The 18202-nt window shown below is 42.0% G+C and overlaps 1 protein-coding gene across 2 annotated transcripts in view; it reads left to right on the top strand.

The window, feature by feature from the left end:
• Positions 1–7212: 7212 nt before the first annotated feature.
• LOC117255684 (alpha-1,6-mannosylglycoprotein 6-beta-N-acetylglucosaminyltransferase B-like) overlaps positions 7213–18202 on the top strand; it is a 161146-nt gene continuing 150156 nt past the window's right edge. The window contains exons 1-2 of one of the 2 annotated variants that reach the window (XM_033624816.2): positions 7213–7746; positions 13144–13256. In XM_033624816.2, coding sequence (XP_033480707.1) covers positions 7679–7746; positions 13144–13256 — 181 coding nt within the window. In that variant the 5' untranslated portion in view covers positions 7213–7678. The remainder of the gene's footprint in view (positions 7747–13143; positions 13257–18202) is intronic. The other variant, XM_033624820.2, reaches the window with a different exon arrangement.

An 18202-nucleotide genomic window follows, 5' to 3' on the forward strand; every position in this document is an offset into this window, starting at 1 on the left:
AATCAGCACCACAATACTCCATCACCTTCCAACCTCTCGCAAAACGTCCCGCAATCAACCCTGACGTGGCTGGGACAAATCACTCCACTGAGCCATTTCCCTCGTTCATTACAGATAAATCAGTCTCCCTTTTTGTTATGTTCTCCCCTCATGTCTATTCTCTATTCCTCCATCGATTTCTGTCATCCTTCCATTTCTCTGATCTGTTTTGTCTTTATCCCATCTTTCCACAATTTCCCTCCATCCCATTCAGAGAGAGGTTTTGTAATTGGGATTAAAAAAAAAAAAAAGTTGGTGGAATGAAAAACAATGAAGGTAGCTGGAGGTGAATAGGATGATTAACGATTAGTAATTAACTCGGGGCCTCTGTTTTCAATTACAGTTCAGAGGTAATGGATTGTTTTTTGTTTGTTTTTTGTGGCTGACTCCAGACTCCCAATTAGCCTGTCTTTGTTTTGGAGACCAGAGAGGGCGGAGTGAGTTTGAGACAAAAACCGAGTGGGTCTTAATTAACAAAGGGAGGCTTATTACAATGCCTTGTCTAATTTCCTCTTTTTTGTTTGAACTCCTGTGCAGCGGACTTACAGAATCCTTTCAGATAGATCCTGTGGCAGAAATTCAGCCTCTGTTACTGAAGAGTTGTTTTCAAATTAGATGGAGCAGTAGAAGTTGAATTTATCCAACTGAAATGTGAAGGATTTGTGTTGTAGACCAGAAGACTGTAGCTCTTCTTGTATTAAATAACAGCAGTATACACAATCCCAACACAGCACTGGGTCAGCTGTGTTGTTTCAGCAACAGGTGAGAACTCAGTCGTACAACCAATAACAAAAGAACATGTTGTCTAATGTGCATTTAGAAACCGCAGTTGAGGGTCCTTAGACTTGTAATAACTGCTGTCTTAATGTACGGGCCTTCTGGGGCTCGGGGGAAGAAAAATTAAATAATATTCACAAGTGTGTGGTACTCCTGACTGCTGTATGTGTGTGTGAATGGGGGACCCTGCATTTACTGCTCCAATCAAAGACTTTACTACACATAAAGCCAGGAGGAAGGACTTTATTATCTGTGGACTTTAATACCTGCAATTGTTATGGTTGTTTTGTGCCATAATCTTGTGCTTGCACCACTTGTGAGTGGACAGAAGGATGTATACAGACTTCACTTATCAGTTTTTTTGGAATTTGGTGTTCCCTTTTATTGTAGCCATTATGAGTTTATAGCACTTATTAACGCATTAGCCGTAGAGCGGACGGAAACTGTAGAGTTGGGTGAGAAGTATCAGTGGGTTGATTCAGCAGCCACTTTTCACAAACAGGTTGTCATGTGATCCATGATATATAGCTACTTTAAGTATGCACACAAGGTTAGATATTAAGAATTGAAATACCTGACCCTGCCCTTTGGTTGAAGGACTAAAAGGTAAATATAACATATTACAAGTATAAAATGTAATGTAAATCACTGCATGGGGGTAGAAATGTGTTGTTGCATTTCTTTGTGTGGGTTGATTCTTAAAGGCATTCAGATTCTGAGCTGGGATTGCCTGCACACAGCTCTCAACATGAAGGTGGCTGGTAGCGGCTAGCAATTAACAGTGGTAATGGCTCACCAGTGCTAACAACTGGTACAGTGCTGACAGAGTTAACAGTGTTAACATGGGGGGGAACCAGAGAGTGGGTGCTTCTGTGACGATGCCATCCAACCACCATGAGTAAGGATGGCCTTTTTTTAGCTTTATCCGCCGTATAAGCACAGTGCAGAGCAGCGGTGATTAGCTAGCCAGTGGGATACACACACAGGGACTCACATGTATGCACGACTAGACCGTCCCCCACAACAAAGAACAGAGAAGCTTGAATTACAACACACAGAGGGAGCTTGAGTTAATTTTCTGCTCAGGACACCATTACTCCTCTTTTTCTTTACAAAACAAATAGTGATTTCTTCTGTATTAATGCTCTGAATGTTGCCTTTAATGCCTTCTCTTGATGTATCTTTCCATCTGGGTGTTGTCTGATTTTTTTTGCCATAACTTTAGAACTGCGACAGTAATGCTGTTTTCCTTTTTTTTGCAGTTTGTCTTCACTGCCAGAGAAAATTAAATTAGATTGGCTGCCTGACACTCGGTGCGTGACACTGATATGCCACTTGTCTACGTGATCAGAGTTTGCAGTTTGATCTCAGTCTGCTGTCCTCATCTCAACCCCTCCTGTGTCAGCAACGCACCTTTATAATGACCAGCATAAATCACTCGATTAGAATCGCATTTTGTTTAGCTGACTCTTCTTACACTTTGTTCCAACGAGATGCATTTAGAAATGAGGAAGTGGTTCTGACCTTTGCTGGCTCCAGAAGCAGAAAATCAATTTATGCTGCTGTCCCGATAAACAACTTCTCCATCGGCTCGCAAAAACAGGATCATCGGCCTCATCCAGACACATAATGTCTGTTACACCAATTTAGGGGAAGCCAGTAGGTAAAAGATGCTTTTAGATGCAAGCTCAATTAGTGGATTCATTTTGTTCACATTTGACTGACATTAAAAACATCCCGCTGTGAGGGTTTTGTACAAATAAAAACAGCATCAGTTTACATCTTCTTTTCAGTACCATGCAAATTCATTTAATTCTTTCAAAAGTCAAATAAAGGTCTACCTCATTTAACACGGAGCTTTGAAGTATGAAGAAAATGTTCCCATGTTTCTGCAGGAAGCATTTCACTTTATGTGTTTCTTTACAAACTAATAGGATATATTTGCAAATGGATGATTGAGATTAATTGAGGGCAACTTTATCCCACATAGGAATGTTGAGTGTTGATTAGTTCTATAATCGCTCATCAGATTGTTATGATTTTTTCTCTCTGCACATTACGATCTGTCATTATCTCATTCACAGACTTGTGTTGCTCCCTCCATCCAGATTTGTTTAGATAATAAAAATGTGAAAATTAAACATGCTTGAGTTAATCCTTTGGGCTGTGCACTGACATTTGCGAGCAGGCAGGATTTCTTAACCCTCACACACTCCAGGATTATCAGCACCAGTCATCCAGTGCAGGTCTGTTGTGTCTGGTCTTTAACACGGTCTTGAGGAAAATCAGAATGCCAGCTGTGTCAGGCTGGAGCATCATCAAACAAAAAAGCATACATGGACCAGTGGCTTCAGTCAATGGCAACTCAGTTGTAGCTTGTCTTCAGTAAACTGCACCCATGACCAGTAACTCGCTCACACCGTGTGAAACACTGGTTTGCACTGTTACTTTCAAAGTCATTACTCCCCCTCGGTGAGAGAGTTTGCTGCAGCAGAAATCTGATAACAACTTTGTGGGGCAGATAAAAGCAGCTCTTGTGAAACAGCTGAAACAAATGTCCCTGTATGCTCTGCTCCCTCTGTCCCTGTCTGTTGATAGATGGATGGCGCTTGCCTGCCAGTTAAGTCGTCCATCCTCGGAGAAAATGTAAGAAATGTCTCTTAATCTTTATATCTCTGCTTTGTTTCTCTTTGCATGTGTTTGTCTTAGTGTGTTCTTTGCAGTTACCTTTGTATTCTGCACATGGGCGGATTATGAGACAATGGGCCCCTGGGCACAGACATGAAAAAGGCCCCACCACATCTCATACACAGGAGCAAGACACACAGACTTTATAATTGTTAAGCCTCTTTTTGATATTATTTTGCATCACTTTGTAGTCGTAATGCATCTCTCTGTGTTCTTGTTTTTGTGGTAATTTTTGTTGATTTTTGCATCTCCTCATGGTTGCTTTACATCTCTGTAGTCATCTTGTGTCTCTCTGTGATTGTTTTGCCCCTTTTTGTATTCACCATGAATGTCTCTGTGTGTCTTTGCAGCTGTTTTGCATCTTTATGTTGTCATTTTCTGTCTCTTTATGGTCTTTCTGTGTCACTTTAGAGTGGTTTTATTTTTCTTTGGGGTCCTTTTGGGTCTCTTCCTGGTCGGTAACTGTCTCCTCAAGTGGTGTTCCGTAGGCAAAGGCCAGGGAGGCCCCTGACAGTTCAGTCCCCCTGTAGGCCTGTGACCACTAGCCCCGTTCAGTAATCCTTGATTCTGCAGTGTGTTGGATCTCTTTGTGTATTTGCATGATTTCTATATAATTCAACTTAGATTTTTATTTAGGTTTTTCACTGTTCAACTTTTCTGAGTGCTTAGAAAGTGATTTTGCTGTAGTTCTTTCCTTGTGGATATCGTTATGTGTTTTTGTTTTTTTCTGAATGACATTGTCACACAAACAGCAGAGAGAGGGGAACTGTGCTGATAATGTGACTGTTAATGGGTTCCTACCGTCTTGTATGGTGAGAGAGGTCATTATATCTTCTGTTGGATTCCTCCTCAAAAGAGTGTATTGATGGTTCTTTGGCTGCTAAAACATTTTGACCACAAAATGCCACATTAATTAGCTGACAGATCACAAATTCCTGAACTATTGATTTGTTTAGTTACCATCATTTGTCAAGGTGTATAGGCCTGCAGGAAACAGTGGGTTCTGTGCCAGTTTTAGTGTAAATCTGAAGCACTGTACCTTCTACTATATAACACTACAAAGCTACAATATGCAAAGTTTGTAAGCAGATGTAAAATGGAAATAAATAGGATAAATTACACATGGTTACGCATTTATCTCCATAGCCTGATCCTGGCTGTATATTCAACAGTATATTTTAGGGTATTTATCACTTGCGGAAGCCACTAATGAGCCACGTAGAAAAGTCATGCATAAGCACCAACCAGAACAAAGCGAAACAAAAATAAGGCACAACACCAAATGCACGACGCAAAAAGACGTGACAAACACACCGAACATCAGGACTGCCTTTTGTTTTTATTACAGATCGCCTGCTTCTTCTGTGCCTGTGGTGGCTTTACAGATGCTGGTTAGCACTGCCTCGGGCTAGATGCTGTTTCAAGGTAGACAGCTCATTAAGAACAGTGACAAGTGCTGCAGAGGGAACTTAACCAAGTGAGGGGGAGGAAGACCAGACCTGCAAAAGCAAAAAGCTGCACATTGTAGCTGTGACAGGGTCTGCAACACTTTCTCAACTCTGGAATTAGACTTAATTCCTCTACGGTTCTTCTAATGAAATAATACCATTCTCTGCTGCAGTGGGCAGCTCTTGCTATTTTGAAAATGTATCTATGATACATATAGTGCAACATTTTCTGATTAATTCATTAAAATTCAGCCGGGGGTTATGTCTATATTTGCTTTGTTGGAGGCTGAATGAAGTAAGGTGAAGCCTCGTGCCTTTGCGTATTCTCCCTGTATGACAAAATGCTTTTTAAATTTCAGTGATTTCTTGCTTTGTGTATGAGTGTGCCTGCATGTCTGCGTGTCTATGCATTTGTGTGGACTCAAATGCATCCAGCACACACACGCACAAACAAACAAAAGGTGTAAAAATCCCATGATGGATTCCCGCTGATAGAGCAGAACCATTCTCACAGCCCACAGAGAGGGACAGCCTGCATGGGCGGTGGGCTGTCAGTCAAATCCACATGTACTAGGGCAAGTGATGCATGAAGGGAGTTTGAGATTTCACTGTCATCTTCAGTCTGGTCCCCTGCAGATCTCCTCCTTCTGCCTCCATTTCTGCTCCAATGCTCCACTGGCCACAAAGACTGTATAATCTGTGCTACGACTAAAACTGACTGCAAATAATTTAACTGAACCAATAAGATGGTTTGAGGTTGTAGCCCGGGGCTCTCCTTGTGTGTATGCACCGATTTCTATGTAGTACCATGAGTGGTGTGTTGCGTGGGTGTAATGTTAAGCACCAAATGAAGAAAAGCTTATTTTATTCAGTGTTATATAACAATAGTGCATCATTCCCCACTGTTTTCACACAATGTAATCAGTTTTACACTAAAAAACTACTGCTATGAGTACAACTGGTGCTGCTGTGACACCTGCTGCAGTAACACTACCTGCCGCTGGGTGTCACTATTGCATCCTGATCTTATTCGCTGTCCATGGTGCTGAAATGATCAACTGCGATGCTCAACACAGTGCTTCCCACACTGTTCCCCTGTCAGTCACCACCAAAAATCCATAATGTGCCAAAACAAGTGCCTAAAGCCACATATATCACTCAGATCACCTATCACACTTCCAAAGAAGCTGGTGATCTACTCCAGTTCACTGGCCCCATAAAGAAATGCTCCTTTTTGAAGAAAAGTAGGCTACAGTAAAGTGGTAAATGCTTTTCTCCTTCTGAGGCAGGGACATAGAAAGTTGAGACTTTGAGTGCTACTTGAGTGCTTTTTATGTCACAACTTAAAAGCCACAGAAGGCGCCATACAAAGGTGGATGTGGCTGCGGAGGCTTCAGACCATCCGGACCTGTCCATCACTATGCCGCTGGACCAGCGGCAAGTCAGCTAGAGGAAGCCTCGACGATACAGGAAACAGTGGGGATATGCTTCCAAAATAAAAGAACAAAATGTGTTCGCTGTAAGTATTTAACCTACGGGCAAGTGTGCCGTTGGAATGGATTATGAAATATATCTCTCTCTGGACTTTGTAGGTGTGTTTATTATTTTCAGCACAATTACATAACACGAAGCAGAACAGACACACAATCACAAAAAGATCCTGACCAATATGCCACCCAGGATCATCTGGATACGCTGAGCAAATTAACTTAACTGCACCCTTTTAATGCAACATTTTCTTTTTCAACTTTGAATAGTGTTCCACAGATTGTGCAGGTGTGACTTTAGCATTACAAGTTTAAACGCTACTACATAATCTTTAGGCTAAAACAAACAGACAAAAACAACAACAACAAAAAGTCTCCATTTAAAATTTTCTTGTAGGATGTTTTCCTCTGAAGATACATTTCTTGTCTTTCCTTCCTCTTTCTCTATATTTGCAGTTTGAAAAATAAAATTACACGACTTTACATGTCTTTCTTTTCTTTTCTTTTTACCATTATTATTATTATTATTATTATCATTATTATTCTATTAATAATAATTATTCCTATCATTATGTTATTAATTATTATTATAATTATTGTTTTATTAATAATAATAATAATAATAATATTTTTTTTAACCTTCCGTTATTAGAAAGTGTTGCTCATCTGATGGGCTCTTATTTTGAACGGATCGCCCGGATGTTCGTCACTCCACTGAAGCTAACTTGCCTCGTGAGAAGTAAGCGAGTACGAGGCAATACGGCTGACTTGCCACATTCGCGCTGTCTTCGCCGTGAAGTTGAAACGTCCACGAAGCTTGCTCTCCTCTCCGTGCACTCCTCCACAGACAGAAAAACACACAGCTTTACAACGACACACACTTTTTACCCACATGTTTGACTACAACGCCATTTTTTATACAGAACTCACATCGGATATGACTCCGGCGGTCGACACAACCTGCAGCGACTTCACCTCAGATTCAGAGTGTTTGCCTGACGACGGGATAACGCTTTAAAAACATTTTCACACACGGAAAAAAGGAGACTTGCTGAATGAAACTTTCAACCATTTCTCCCGGAGGGATAAAGAAGCACTTACGGGTGCCGTGTTCGTGTAAAATAACCGAGTTGACCGCCGCTGTGGACCTCTGGATGGGACGCAGATAAAAATGTTTGGTCACGTCAAGTTCCAGGCTGGGAGGTTAGCAACAATGTCAGGGGTCGCTCGTTTTGGGAAATGATTACTGGCAGCACCGACGGTAAAATAATGGTCAGAAGATGTCTACTAACGTTCAAACCGTTCAGGTAAGAGACAAAGAGCTGACGGCGTTATTCTGTACCCAGTTTCCCTTCAGCCTCCAGCACTGTGGTTGGTTACTGTTGATTATAATGTGTTTTTCCCACTGCTTACATCCCCTCCCATGGCATTGTGTAATGTTACATTATATGGAGCTTAAATGTGTGTCACCACTTACTTAAACACACACACACACACACACACACACACACACACAAACCAGATGTTTCTCCACTAGAATTAGATGAAGATCCACATGAATAAAGGGACAACAGGCAGCTATAAATCATGAAGGAGCCATTGTAAAGAAGCCTGTACCACCAGTCAGCCGAGCTCTAACTTAGTTTCTTACTGCATGGGTAGCTCCATTATCACTGAGTGGCTGGGCTTTATTTGTGAGGATATAAATGGGAATCTGTTACACATGTTAACCACTTAAACAGTTGATACCTTAACAGTCCAGTGAGCCATGCTGTGGCAACACCTGCTTTATTCTGTTTGCCCTGATAGGTAGCATAATGGTAATAATGGCATAAGTAGAATAATTATTGGAGTTGGAGTGACTAGCAATAGTACAAAAGCTAGAGGATCTCCTTCAGTGGATACTACCATTCACCTTTTACATACTTTCCACCTGCGAGTACTGTTGCATTTTCTAAGCTATCTATCCAGTGGGCTTGGGCAGTGATGCAGCTGGTGATGGTTGCACTGAATTGCTTCACCTGGTGTCTACTCAGTGGTTCACGAATTCATTTAAACACATTCAAGTCAGCAGCTTTGTGACAAAGCTACACGAGCCTTGACAAGACAGATGATGCAAGCTTGTCACAGGTGATTTGGGTGTGTATTATCTGCAAGATAAAAACAGATCTCGAGCCCAGGTGTTGGTTTTCAGTCGTTTTACTATGAATAGTAGATTATTTTGGTGAGATTTTGCCTTTGCTGGATAGTTTTGACAAGAAAAAGACGTAAAAATATTGGGAGAGATAAAGTGGTTTGTTGCACAACAGATTTCCAGGCAATAAAGATACATGTAAGTGAATGTGTGCTGATTTGTAGCCAAGAGGAATATTAATTAATGCGTCTGATTTTAGGCTAGTGCAGGCGCCAGGAAAAGTTTCTTGGAAAACACCACTACTAACACAACCACACCACGCCTGGCAGAGCTCCGCTCGCTTCAAGATCATCTACCTAGAGGCAAAATCTGATACTGTATGTGTGAGGAAGCCAATTAGCTGATAGCAGATCTCGCCTTCTGATCCAATTATAGGGAGCAGAGCATTTACTTTAAGCCTGTTAATTAAAGACTCGTCAGGCAGGACCGGGGCCTAATCCTCTCATATCACCCACCTAACGCCACTTTGGAAAACGGCTAAATGATAAAGAGAGGAAACGATCACCCTAGGACAGTATCGGGCCAGCTTCTGCACACCCACATGAACTTAATATTTTTCTCTCCCCCCCTGTCCCTTCTCTTTCCATCAATCGCTGTGTTGCTTACAGTCAGGCATTGCTGCTTTTTCCTGCACACGCACACAGGCATGCACACAGGATTAATAATCCTTAGATCACAGCGAGAGTAGATAATGTGTATTGGAAAAGTTAATGGTAAGCTGTAAAAACAGCCGGTTTTGCTTCCTGTCCTCTGCGCAACCCCTTTATCTTTTCAAATCTGACACTGGGCCTCTTCAGTTTCCCTGACTTTAATAAGACAAGGCACTGAGGATGAGAATGGAAAGCAAACAATGTGGCAGCTGAAATGTATAAAGATTTATCCTAAATCAGGTCAGTGATTCTGATTTTCAGCTTCCACCTCCTTGACTTGCTGACCAGATGGTTTTATAGTGAGGGCATAATCCATGCAGGTATATCTCTAGATCAGATGTCATATTCATGACAAATAATCCCTTCATGGTAATGATTGTTTGGGATTGGATTCACATCAGTTAATGTATTGCTGCTCTGTGGTCCTCTGACAATGATTGAGCTATTCTAATTCATTCCGCAATATGCCCGGAACAGATGGGGGTAATGTTTTATTATTTCATAATATTACAGTATCCTGGGAGAGACAGAGAGGTAAATGAGAAGCCACAGTGAATAAGCATGTGCCAGCTGCTTAGATGCTGCGACTTTGATATAAATACAGTATGATTATAATTTGCCCATGTTGATAGTGTAAATCAATAAAGAAAATGCTGCGTGCAGGAGCGACCATTGACACACTGCTGACACTTCACTTTGAAGCTTGTTGCTCTAATCCTGATGATCACAGTGATCGTCACATTAAAGTGTCTAATAATCAGTTCCTGCCACCAGCAATTGAAGGCGATGATTGGAATTGGGGAGTCTAATTTCAACATGTATTCATACATAAATTACAGTTTGTCTTGTTACAAGTGTAATCAGCGCTGTAATTCATTAGATCCAACTCCAGCTAAAAATGTAATGTGATCACTTTGCTTTCGAAATGTATGGAAAACGAAGATAAATGACCAATTTAACTGCAATGACTTTATAGCTGTAATCATGTTTGATGCAACCCATTAGAGAAGAGCCTTGACGATGATGATTATTCACTGTCAATATGTTCTCGTGTTGTACAAGGGTAAACAGCTTCCTCTCAAAGAGCCACATCCCACTGCCTGTCCTTGACGCCGTTGTACTCCAAACCCAGGACAAGACACATTGGCTCTGTCTTGGAATATAAAGTCACTGTGGGAGCTTGCCAAACCCACCACGCTCTATACTTAACAGATTATTCAACATCATCTTGATCCCTTTGGGTCAATCAGATCACTCTAGCAAATGTTCTTTTAAGTGGCCATTCTTCCTTGCTGTTGATAGGAACTCATTTCTTACGGCCTCATCAATATTAAGAGGCTTCTTTCAGAACTTTGCGTGACTGGAGCTACTTACTATTCCAGGAAGTGCTGTCAGATTTCACACTGGGCCATGCATTCAAGCAAACAGCTCTTGCCTGGCTTTGAAGAGAAAGTCATAGTTATGAATAATTTATTCATTTGTTATGTTAACATTCAATTTTCCAACTCCTGGTGTGGACGTCGTGAGTTTAAGGGTTACCTGTGCAAGGTTGGCCTTAAATTATCCAGTGAATTGTGATAATTATATCACAAAAGTCCATTTTCTTCCTGCTGTTTTATCACATTTTATTGCTTCAGATACAGTCTTCACATACTGGATATAATTTGTAAGTGCTTGTTTGTTGTTGGGGCTCTATGTATTTTGAAAGATTACAATGCATTACCCAAACAAATGTAGATGATGAGGACATTTAGGTAAATGGCATCAACTACTAAAATATGTAGTATTAGTGCTGAAGTGTGAGCCATTCTTTGTCATATAAATCTGCCTCTGTGCTGCACTACTTCTACAAAATCTTCCAAGAATTCTCTCTAGTGGGGTTTAGCAGCGGCAAGGATTTTTAAAGTAGGACTTGTTAGTCATGGTGACTGACTGGTATTTTGTCCAGCGGATGAGAATCACAGACAGCTTTGCCTCTCTGGTTCCCCAAAGAGTCTTGGCATCATAAGATAACCTTTGATCCATATAGAGTGAAGCTAGTAGCTTAACTAGGGCAGGATTTACACAGATACAAAAGGCCTGATTTTCAACTCTTTTAAGTCAGAGATCTGATTCTCTCATGGCTGTCTAACAAGGGAGAACCCACACAGAGTCTCATTTTATTTTCCCTTCTGAGGTACGAAAGCATTTCAAATAATAGATCCATGCCATAAAGTGGGGTAAAGCAGAGGTTTATGTTTCAAAGCCAGCTCTGCGCTACAGCTCTGAGCCCACATCCTGATGGGTTTTAAAATATCACAACCCAATCCCCAGAATAAATGTTGGCATCGTACATTTATGCAAACCACCGATATATTGTGTTTGTATTTTGTTTTTGTGTAGCAAATACATTGAATCTTTACCTATCTCTATGTTTCAACAATGCTGTAGTTGGCTTTAGGCACAATAACCACTTGGTTATGGTTAGGTAAAGATTGGCTTAAAATACACACTTTTCATTGCACAATCCTGGCCAGAAATGCAACAGTGTCTTGATTAAAAAAACCCAGCTTTTCTGGTGCTATCCCTGGTGGAAACACAGTGATGGGTTGTCACTTGCCTTGGTGTCACACCACTCACAGTTCCCTCCCGATGACAAAGTCAGCTCATATACTGCGTCACCTTAGAAACGTTGGTGACCACCTTAAAGGATGGTTCACATTTTTATCAAGTTCATCTCAAAACAATTCTGACTTTCCCACATGTGCACTGCAAGAGTTAGACCTATTGGTGACTGAAATTACCTGTGCTGCCCATACTGGCCATGGGGACACCCACTCAGAATGTAAACATATATTTTTTAGCTTCTGTTTTCACTATGTAGGAAACAGTATGGTGCCCACTTCCTGTTCACAAACTCTTGCTATTACAGCTAAGCAAGACACTAAAATCTGTCTCTACATTTTCAGTTTTTTATGTTTGATCAGCACTGCCTAGTTTTGACATTTGATCAGAGTTTGATCTGGGTTTGAGAGAGAGAAAGAGAGCGGGGCGGGTCTGTCTGTTCTATACTCTTGATGGAAGTGCAGCCTGTAGTTCGAGCAACAGCCCGGGAGCCAGCAAAAACGCATCATCCGGTGAAGTTTCGCTGGGAGGGGTGCAGGGAGATTTACCACAGTTCATTCACACCACGTTGTTATGAGGCAAAGCTGGTTGAAAATTGGTGAAGTATCCCTTTAAATACCTAAGTGTTTTTAGCTGCCTTCTGTCCTTTTCTCGCCTTTTCTTCCCTTCCCCGCTGCGCGCCTCTGATATTGCATAAATAATCGCATCCATTTTGCCTGCACTTAGGAACAAACTGCTCACCCATATTTTGGCAGTTGTCCTAGACGTACGCCAACTTATAACATCAAAACACCGAAATGTTTCAAGTGCCCTTTGACTTCAAGTTTCTACTCTTCTATGTGTGAGCGCTGCTCTATTTACGTTCTGCCTTCTGGAAGTGTTGCCTGCTGTTTCTTGACTGTCTCTTCCTCCTCTGCACTCCTCTCCATTTTCCCTTACCCCCTCATCTTTCCATCTCTATTTTCCCTTCGTCTTTTTCTCTTGCTGCCGATCATTTTTTCCTGCAAACCTGTCTGCCATAATTGTCGGCTTTGCTCATCTGCCTACATTCTTCCTTTTGTTTTTCAAGCCTCTTACTCTTAACTCACTTCATTCTCTGCCTCTAAACACCTCACTATTCACCCTTCTCTATCCTCATCTTCATATTTCCCAACCACTCACCCAGAACATCTATTTACCTGCCCGTCCCTATAAATATGTCTATCTTTCTCAACTCCCTTCTCATCTATTCCCTCTCTCCTCCCCCTGTGTTGCAGGATATTCGTGGTGGGGATAGGCTTCTTCAGCCTGTGTTTTCTAATGACCTCTCTGGGGGGGCAGTTCTCAGCCAAGAGACTGGGAGACTCCCCCTTCACCATCCGCACAGAAGGTACTGACATGTGCTGCGTGTGTGAGACAGTGAATGTGTGTGTTTGTGTGTAAATAGTCCCTTCACTGACTTGAAATGCTGTAATGTCACTGCATATCGCTGTGCTATAACTCTCCACGGTCCTGCTGGCACTTCACTGCCTTGTGCCACTTTGTCAAAGCCGCACCACCTGTCACTGGAAGAATAAAATAGCCTAGAACAGTAGAATAAAGCAAAGAAATCAGAAAGTAAATGTAAATTACGTTGTGGAACCAGTGTGACCAGTGAATTTAATTCATATAACCTTCAGCAGAAAAGCTGCTTTTTCAATAGTTGTGGTCAAGCGGTGAGAGATAAATCAACCAGCTTGTAAAAGAAAAAAGAAAGAAAAAAAAAAGATTGATATGGTGGTGGGACATGAAGTAGAGATGGCAGCCAGTAGCTTGGAAGTTATTGGTCTGATCCCCAGCAGTGACAGCAGCGTGGGTGGCTAATATTATATCTGTGGGTTTCTCGCTCACTTCTTTCAAGGATTCTACACTGATTGCCGCAGCAGTGTATGCTGGGGCTGTGTGCATGAGACATATATATGAAAATACATGTGAATATACGTAGATGTTTGGTGAAATGCTGTGTAAATGCATAATATAAAACAGAGTTAATCCACTTAATGTTGACTGACAGTATTACTTCACTTTTTATCCTGCACTATCCTTGATGACTTTAGAGAATTATAAGCAATCCAGTCTAAAATGCATTTTACAGCTTCCCTAAACCCACTCAGGATTCTCTGTGAGACTCTTCATCATATGGAAGTCCATTAAAGCAAGCCTATATAACTTTTGCTGTAACCACTAGTGGAAATTATGGTCTGATGACGCACTGATGTTCTCTGCATTTCCCGAGACTGCCTTGTGTCAGTGGTTGAGTTGAGTACAGAGGTTTAGCCACCGGCAAGCACCTCACACATTTTCACTTACAAAGACATGGGGTCATGAAGGGGTGGATGGGGGTCATGAAGGGGTGGATGAGGGTCGGGCATAGAGGGATGCAAGGGGTTGAAGAATGAGATGAAGTAAGTCAAGTATACAGTACAGGCCAAAAGTTTGGACACACCTTCATATTCAATGCGTTTTCTTTATTTTCATGACTATTTACATTGTAGATTCTCACTGAAGGCATCAAAACTATGAATGAACACATGTGGAGTTATGTACTTAACAAAAAAAGGTGAAATAACTGAAAACATGTTTTATATTCTACTTTCTTCAAAATAGCCACCCTTTGCTCTGATTACTGCTTTGCACACTCTTGGCATTCTCTCCATGAGCTTCAAGAGGTAGTCACCTGAAATGGTTTCCACTTCACAGGTGTGCCTTATCAGGGTTAATTAGTGGAATTTCTTGCTTTATCAATGGGTTTGGGACCATCAGTTGTGTTGTGCAGAAGTCAGGTTAATACACAGCCGACAGCCCTATTGGACAACTGTTAAAATTCATATTATGGCAAGAACCAATCAGCTAACTAAAGAAAAACGAGTGGCCATCATTACTTTAAGAAATGAAGGTCAGTCAGTCCGGAAAATTGCAAAAACTTTAAATGTGTCCCCAAGTGGAGTCGTAAAAACCATCAAGCGCTACAATGAAACTGGCACACATGAGGACCGACCCAGGAAAGGAAGACCAAGAGTCACCTCTGCTTCTGAGGATAAGTTCATCCGAGTCACCAGCCTCAGAAATCGCAAGTTAACAGCAGCTCAGATCAGAGACCAGATGAATGCCACACAGAGTTCTAGCAGCAGACCCATCTCTAGAACAACTGTTAAGAGGAGACTGCGCGAATCAGGCCTTCATGGTCAAATAGCTGCTAGGAAACCACTGCTAAGGAGAGGCAACAAGCAGAAGAGATTTGTTTGGGCCAAGAAACACAAGGAATGGACATTAGACCAGTGGAAATCTGTGCTTTGGTCTGATGAGTCCAAATTTGAGATCTTTGGTTCCAACCGCCGTGTCTTTGTGAGACGCAGAAAAGGTGAACGGATGGATTCCACATGCCAGGTTCCCACTGTGAAGCATGGAGGAGGAGGTGTGATGGTGTGGGGGTGTTTTGCTGGTGACACTGTTGGGGATTTATTCAAAATTGAAGGCACACTGAACCAGCATGGCTACCACAGCATCCTGCAGCGACATGCCATCCCATCCGGTTTGCGTTTAGTTGGACGATCATTTATTTTTCAACAGGACAATGACCCCAAACACACCTCCAGGCTGTGTAAGGGCTATTTGACCAAGAAGGAGAGTGATGGAGTGCTGCGGCAGATGACCTGGCCTCCACAGTCACCGGACCTGAACCCAATCGAGATGGTTTGGGGTGAGCTGGACCGCAGAGTGAAGGCAAAGAGGCCAACAAGTGCTAAACACCTCTGGGAACTCCTTCAAGACTGTTGGAAAACCATTTCAGGTGACTACCTCTTGAAGCTCATGGAGAGAATGCCAAGAGTGTGCAAAGCAGTAATCAGAGCAAAGGGTGGCTATTTTGAAGAAAGTAGAATATAAAACATGTTTTCAGTTATTTCACCTTTTTTTGTTAAGTACATAACTCCACATGTGTTCATTCATAGTTTTGATGCCTTCAGTGAGAATCTACAATCTACTATTTACATTGTAGATTCTCACTGATGCCTTCAGTGAGAATCTACAATGTAAATAGTCATGAAAATAAAGAAAACGCATTGAATGAGAAGGTGTGTCCAAACTTTTGGCCTGTACTGTAAGGGGATGAACAGAGGGTCGAATGGGGATCGATGATGGGCCTGGAGGCGTCGCAGAACTCGGGAGTGAGAATCCAGATGGAGGCACGTCTTGCTGAGCTTCTGCTTCATCATGAGAGAGAAAGAGGAACAGGATGTGGAGGAGATGGTTGAGAAAACTTAGACAAATGGGAGAGAGAAAGGGGTTAGACATGCCTGTACAGACAGGTACAGGAAATAGAATTAGGTTGAGGCGTGATCTTGCTCCTGCACTTGAGTTGATAATAATAACCTTATATAGTTCTAAACTAGGGATACCAGTGGTAAACTGTTAATTAGTTAAGCAGCGACAATATTTCAAGACAGTTAAGCATGTTGGTCTATAGGTTAAATTTGATACTCCTCAGTTTAATAGTAGTATTAGCACTATGCTGTACCCCACAAAGCTAATAAGGTGCTGTAATGGTGAGTTAGCCACCTCTGCTCTGTATTGTGCAGCACCGGGGTTAAGAGGGAGCTAGCTAGCGGGTCACTGCTGCTGGCTGCTGTCAGAGATTGCTGCTGGTAATGCCGTCACAACCCATGGTGGCAGGGCGGCCTGGCTGCGGAAACATTGTGCCCACCTACAGGTGTCCCCCTGAGGTTGGCCTGGTGAGTAAGCGGGTTAATTTTGAGCCAACACCACTTTTGCATTGTTAACTATGTTATTAATGTTAGCTCTGTTAGCATGGTTAGCAGTGTCAGCAAGACTAGTGATGCTAAAGGGGTTTTGCAGCTTTGCAATGTTTTTGCAACAAAGCGGTCATACTGCCATGGCATAGCATTACCAGCAGTAATCAATGAATAAGCAGTGTTTCTAGCAGCTCTCGCACAGCCACTAGCTACCCAGTGGAGACCAGTGGGTGGGTCGTGGCACCATATTTTCAAATGTGAACATGGCAAGCCAGCTGTCTCTCAGAAAAGCCAACAGAAAATAAATTAAAAGTTAAGACATTTACAACACATAACAAGACATTTTCACCAGCTCTAAATGGATAACACTTTGAAATGTGGCGCTAAAGCTCATTCAGTCAATTAAGCGCTAGACTCCAAGGTAAGAGCCTCTTGTATTTCAAGTCATTTTGCATTTTTTTGTTTTCTTAAAAAGTTAAGTTATTGGTTAATGGGTGTCAGGTTATCAGAAGCAAAATGGACAGAAACTGACATCCCTATGCTAAATAGTCAGCATGTAAATGCTCAGACTGGTAAGAGTAGATCAAGTTTTAGAGCAAGTGGGGACAAAATTGTGATTTTGCATGCAAAGTCAAACAAAAAGCAAAAATACATTAGCATTACCTGAAGGTGAAGCATCATATTTTGACACAGTAATATTGAGGTACTTCTCAGAATACTCATTTGCCCACAGACATAACTGTCAGTTCCAATACTGTAACTCTAACAACCATGAATTTCCACACTGGTCGCTTTAATCGTGTTGCATGGACACTGAAGCCTGTGTCCAGCAAAAGCCATATCTCACCCGCACAGTGTCATTTACACATTGGCCAGCGGGCGATATCACATGACCTGGAGTGAAGGCTGACTGCCAGTGGCAAGGCAGAAAAAAAGGAGTGCCACTGTAATCTCCTGCTGTGCAAGGTGCGAAGATTAAAAGTCAGAGGTCATATTGTGGAGGCCAGCCACTTCTCACCACTGCTTGAGTTAAAATGAGAAATCCTGCGCTCTGAAGGCGCTTCCACATGTGCGTACGCACAATGGTAGCTGAGCATGCCACGTGTCAGTTTGCGTGGGTGTGGGAGCAAGTGAAAGATGGAGCAAGTGTTACTATTAGTGTGAATCAGTCAGGTGTTGGTGTGCGTGAGTGTGTGCTGTAAAGTGTCAGAGAGAGAGCGATGAACCAGTGGAAATGGAAACAGAAAATAGCGGACTTCACTGAATGCGTTGATGCAGAAGCATATTACAAATTCAGGCGCAGTGTGTGTGAGAGAGATAATGGGAGGAGGTCATTTGGGATTACTGTGTTTGTGATAAATTGAGATTACTATGTTTGTGTGATCAATTGGGATTAGTGTGTATGTGTTGGTGTTTCTTAGTAAAATGTACTTGATTAATCAACTAGTCATGCACTGCAGCCTGGGAAGACATCTGGTGCAAGCTCATTAAAAACTCTATAGTGTCCACGCGTGTGTCCCCATAGGGGTTCACTTTGTGTGTGCGT

Source organism: Epinephelus lanceolatus, chromosome 3 (assembly GCF_041903045.1).
Source record: "Epinephelus lanceolatus isolate andai-2023 chromosome 3, ASM4190304v1, whole genome shotgun sequence".
Classification (NCBI taxonomy): domain Eukaryota; kingdom Metazoa; phylum Chordata; class Actinopteri; order Perciformes; family Serranidae; genus Epinephelus; species Epinephelus lanceolatus.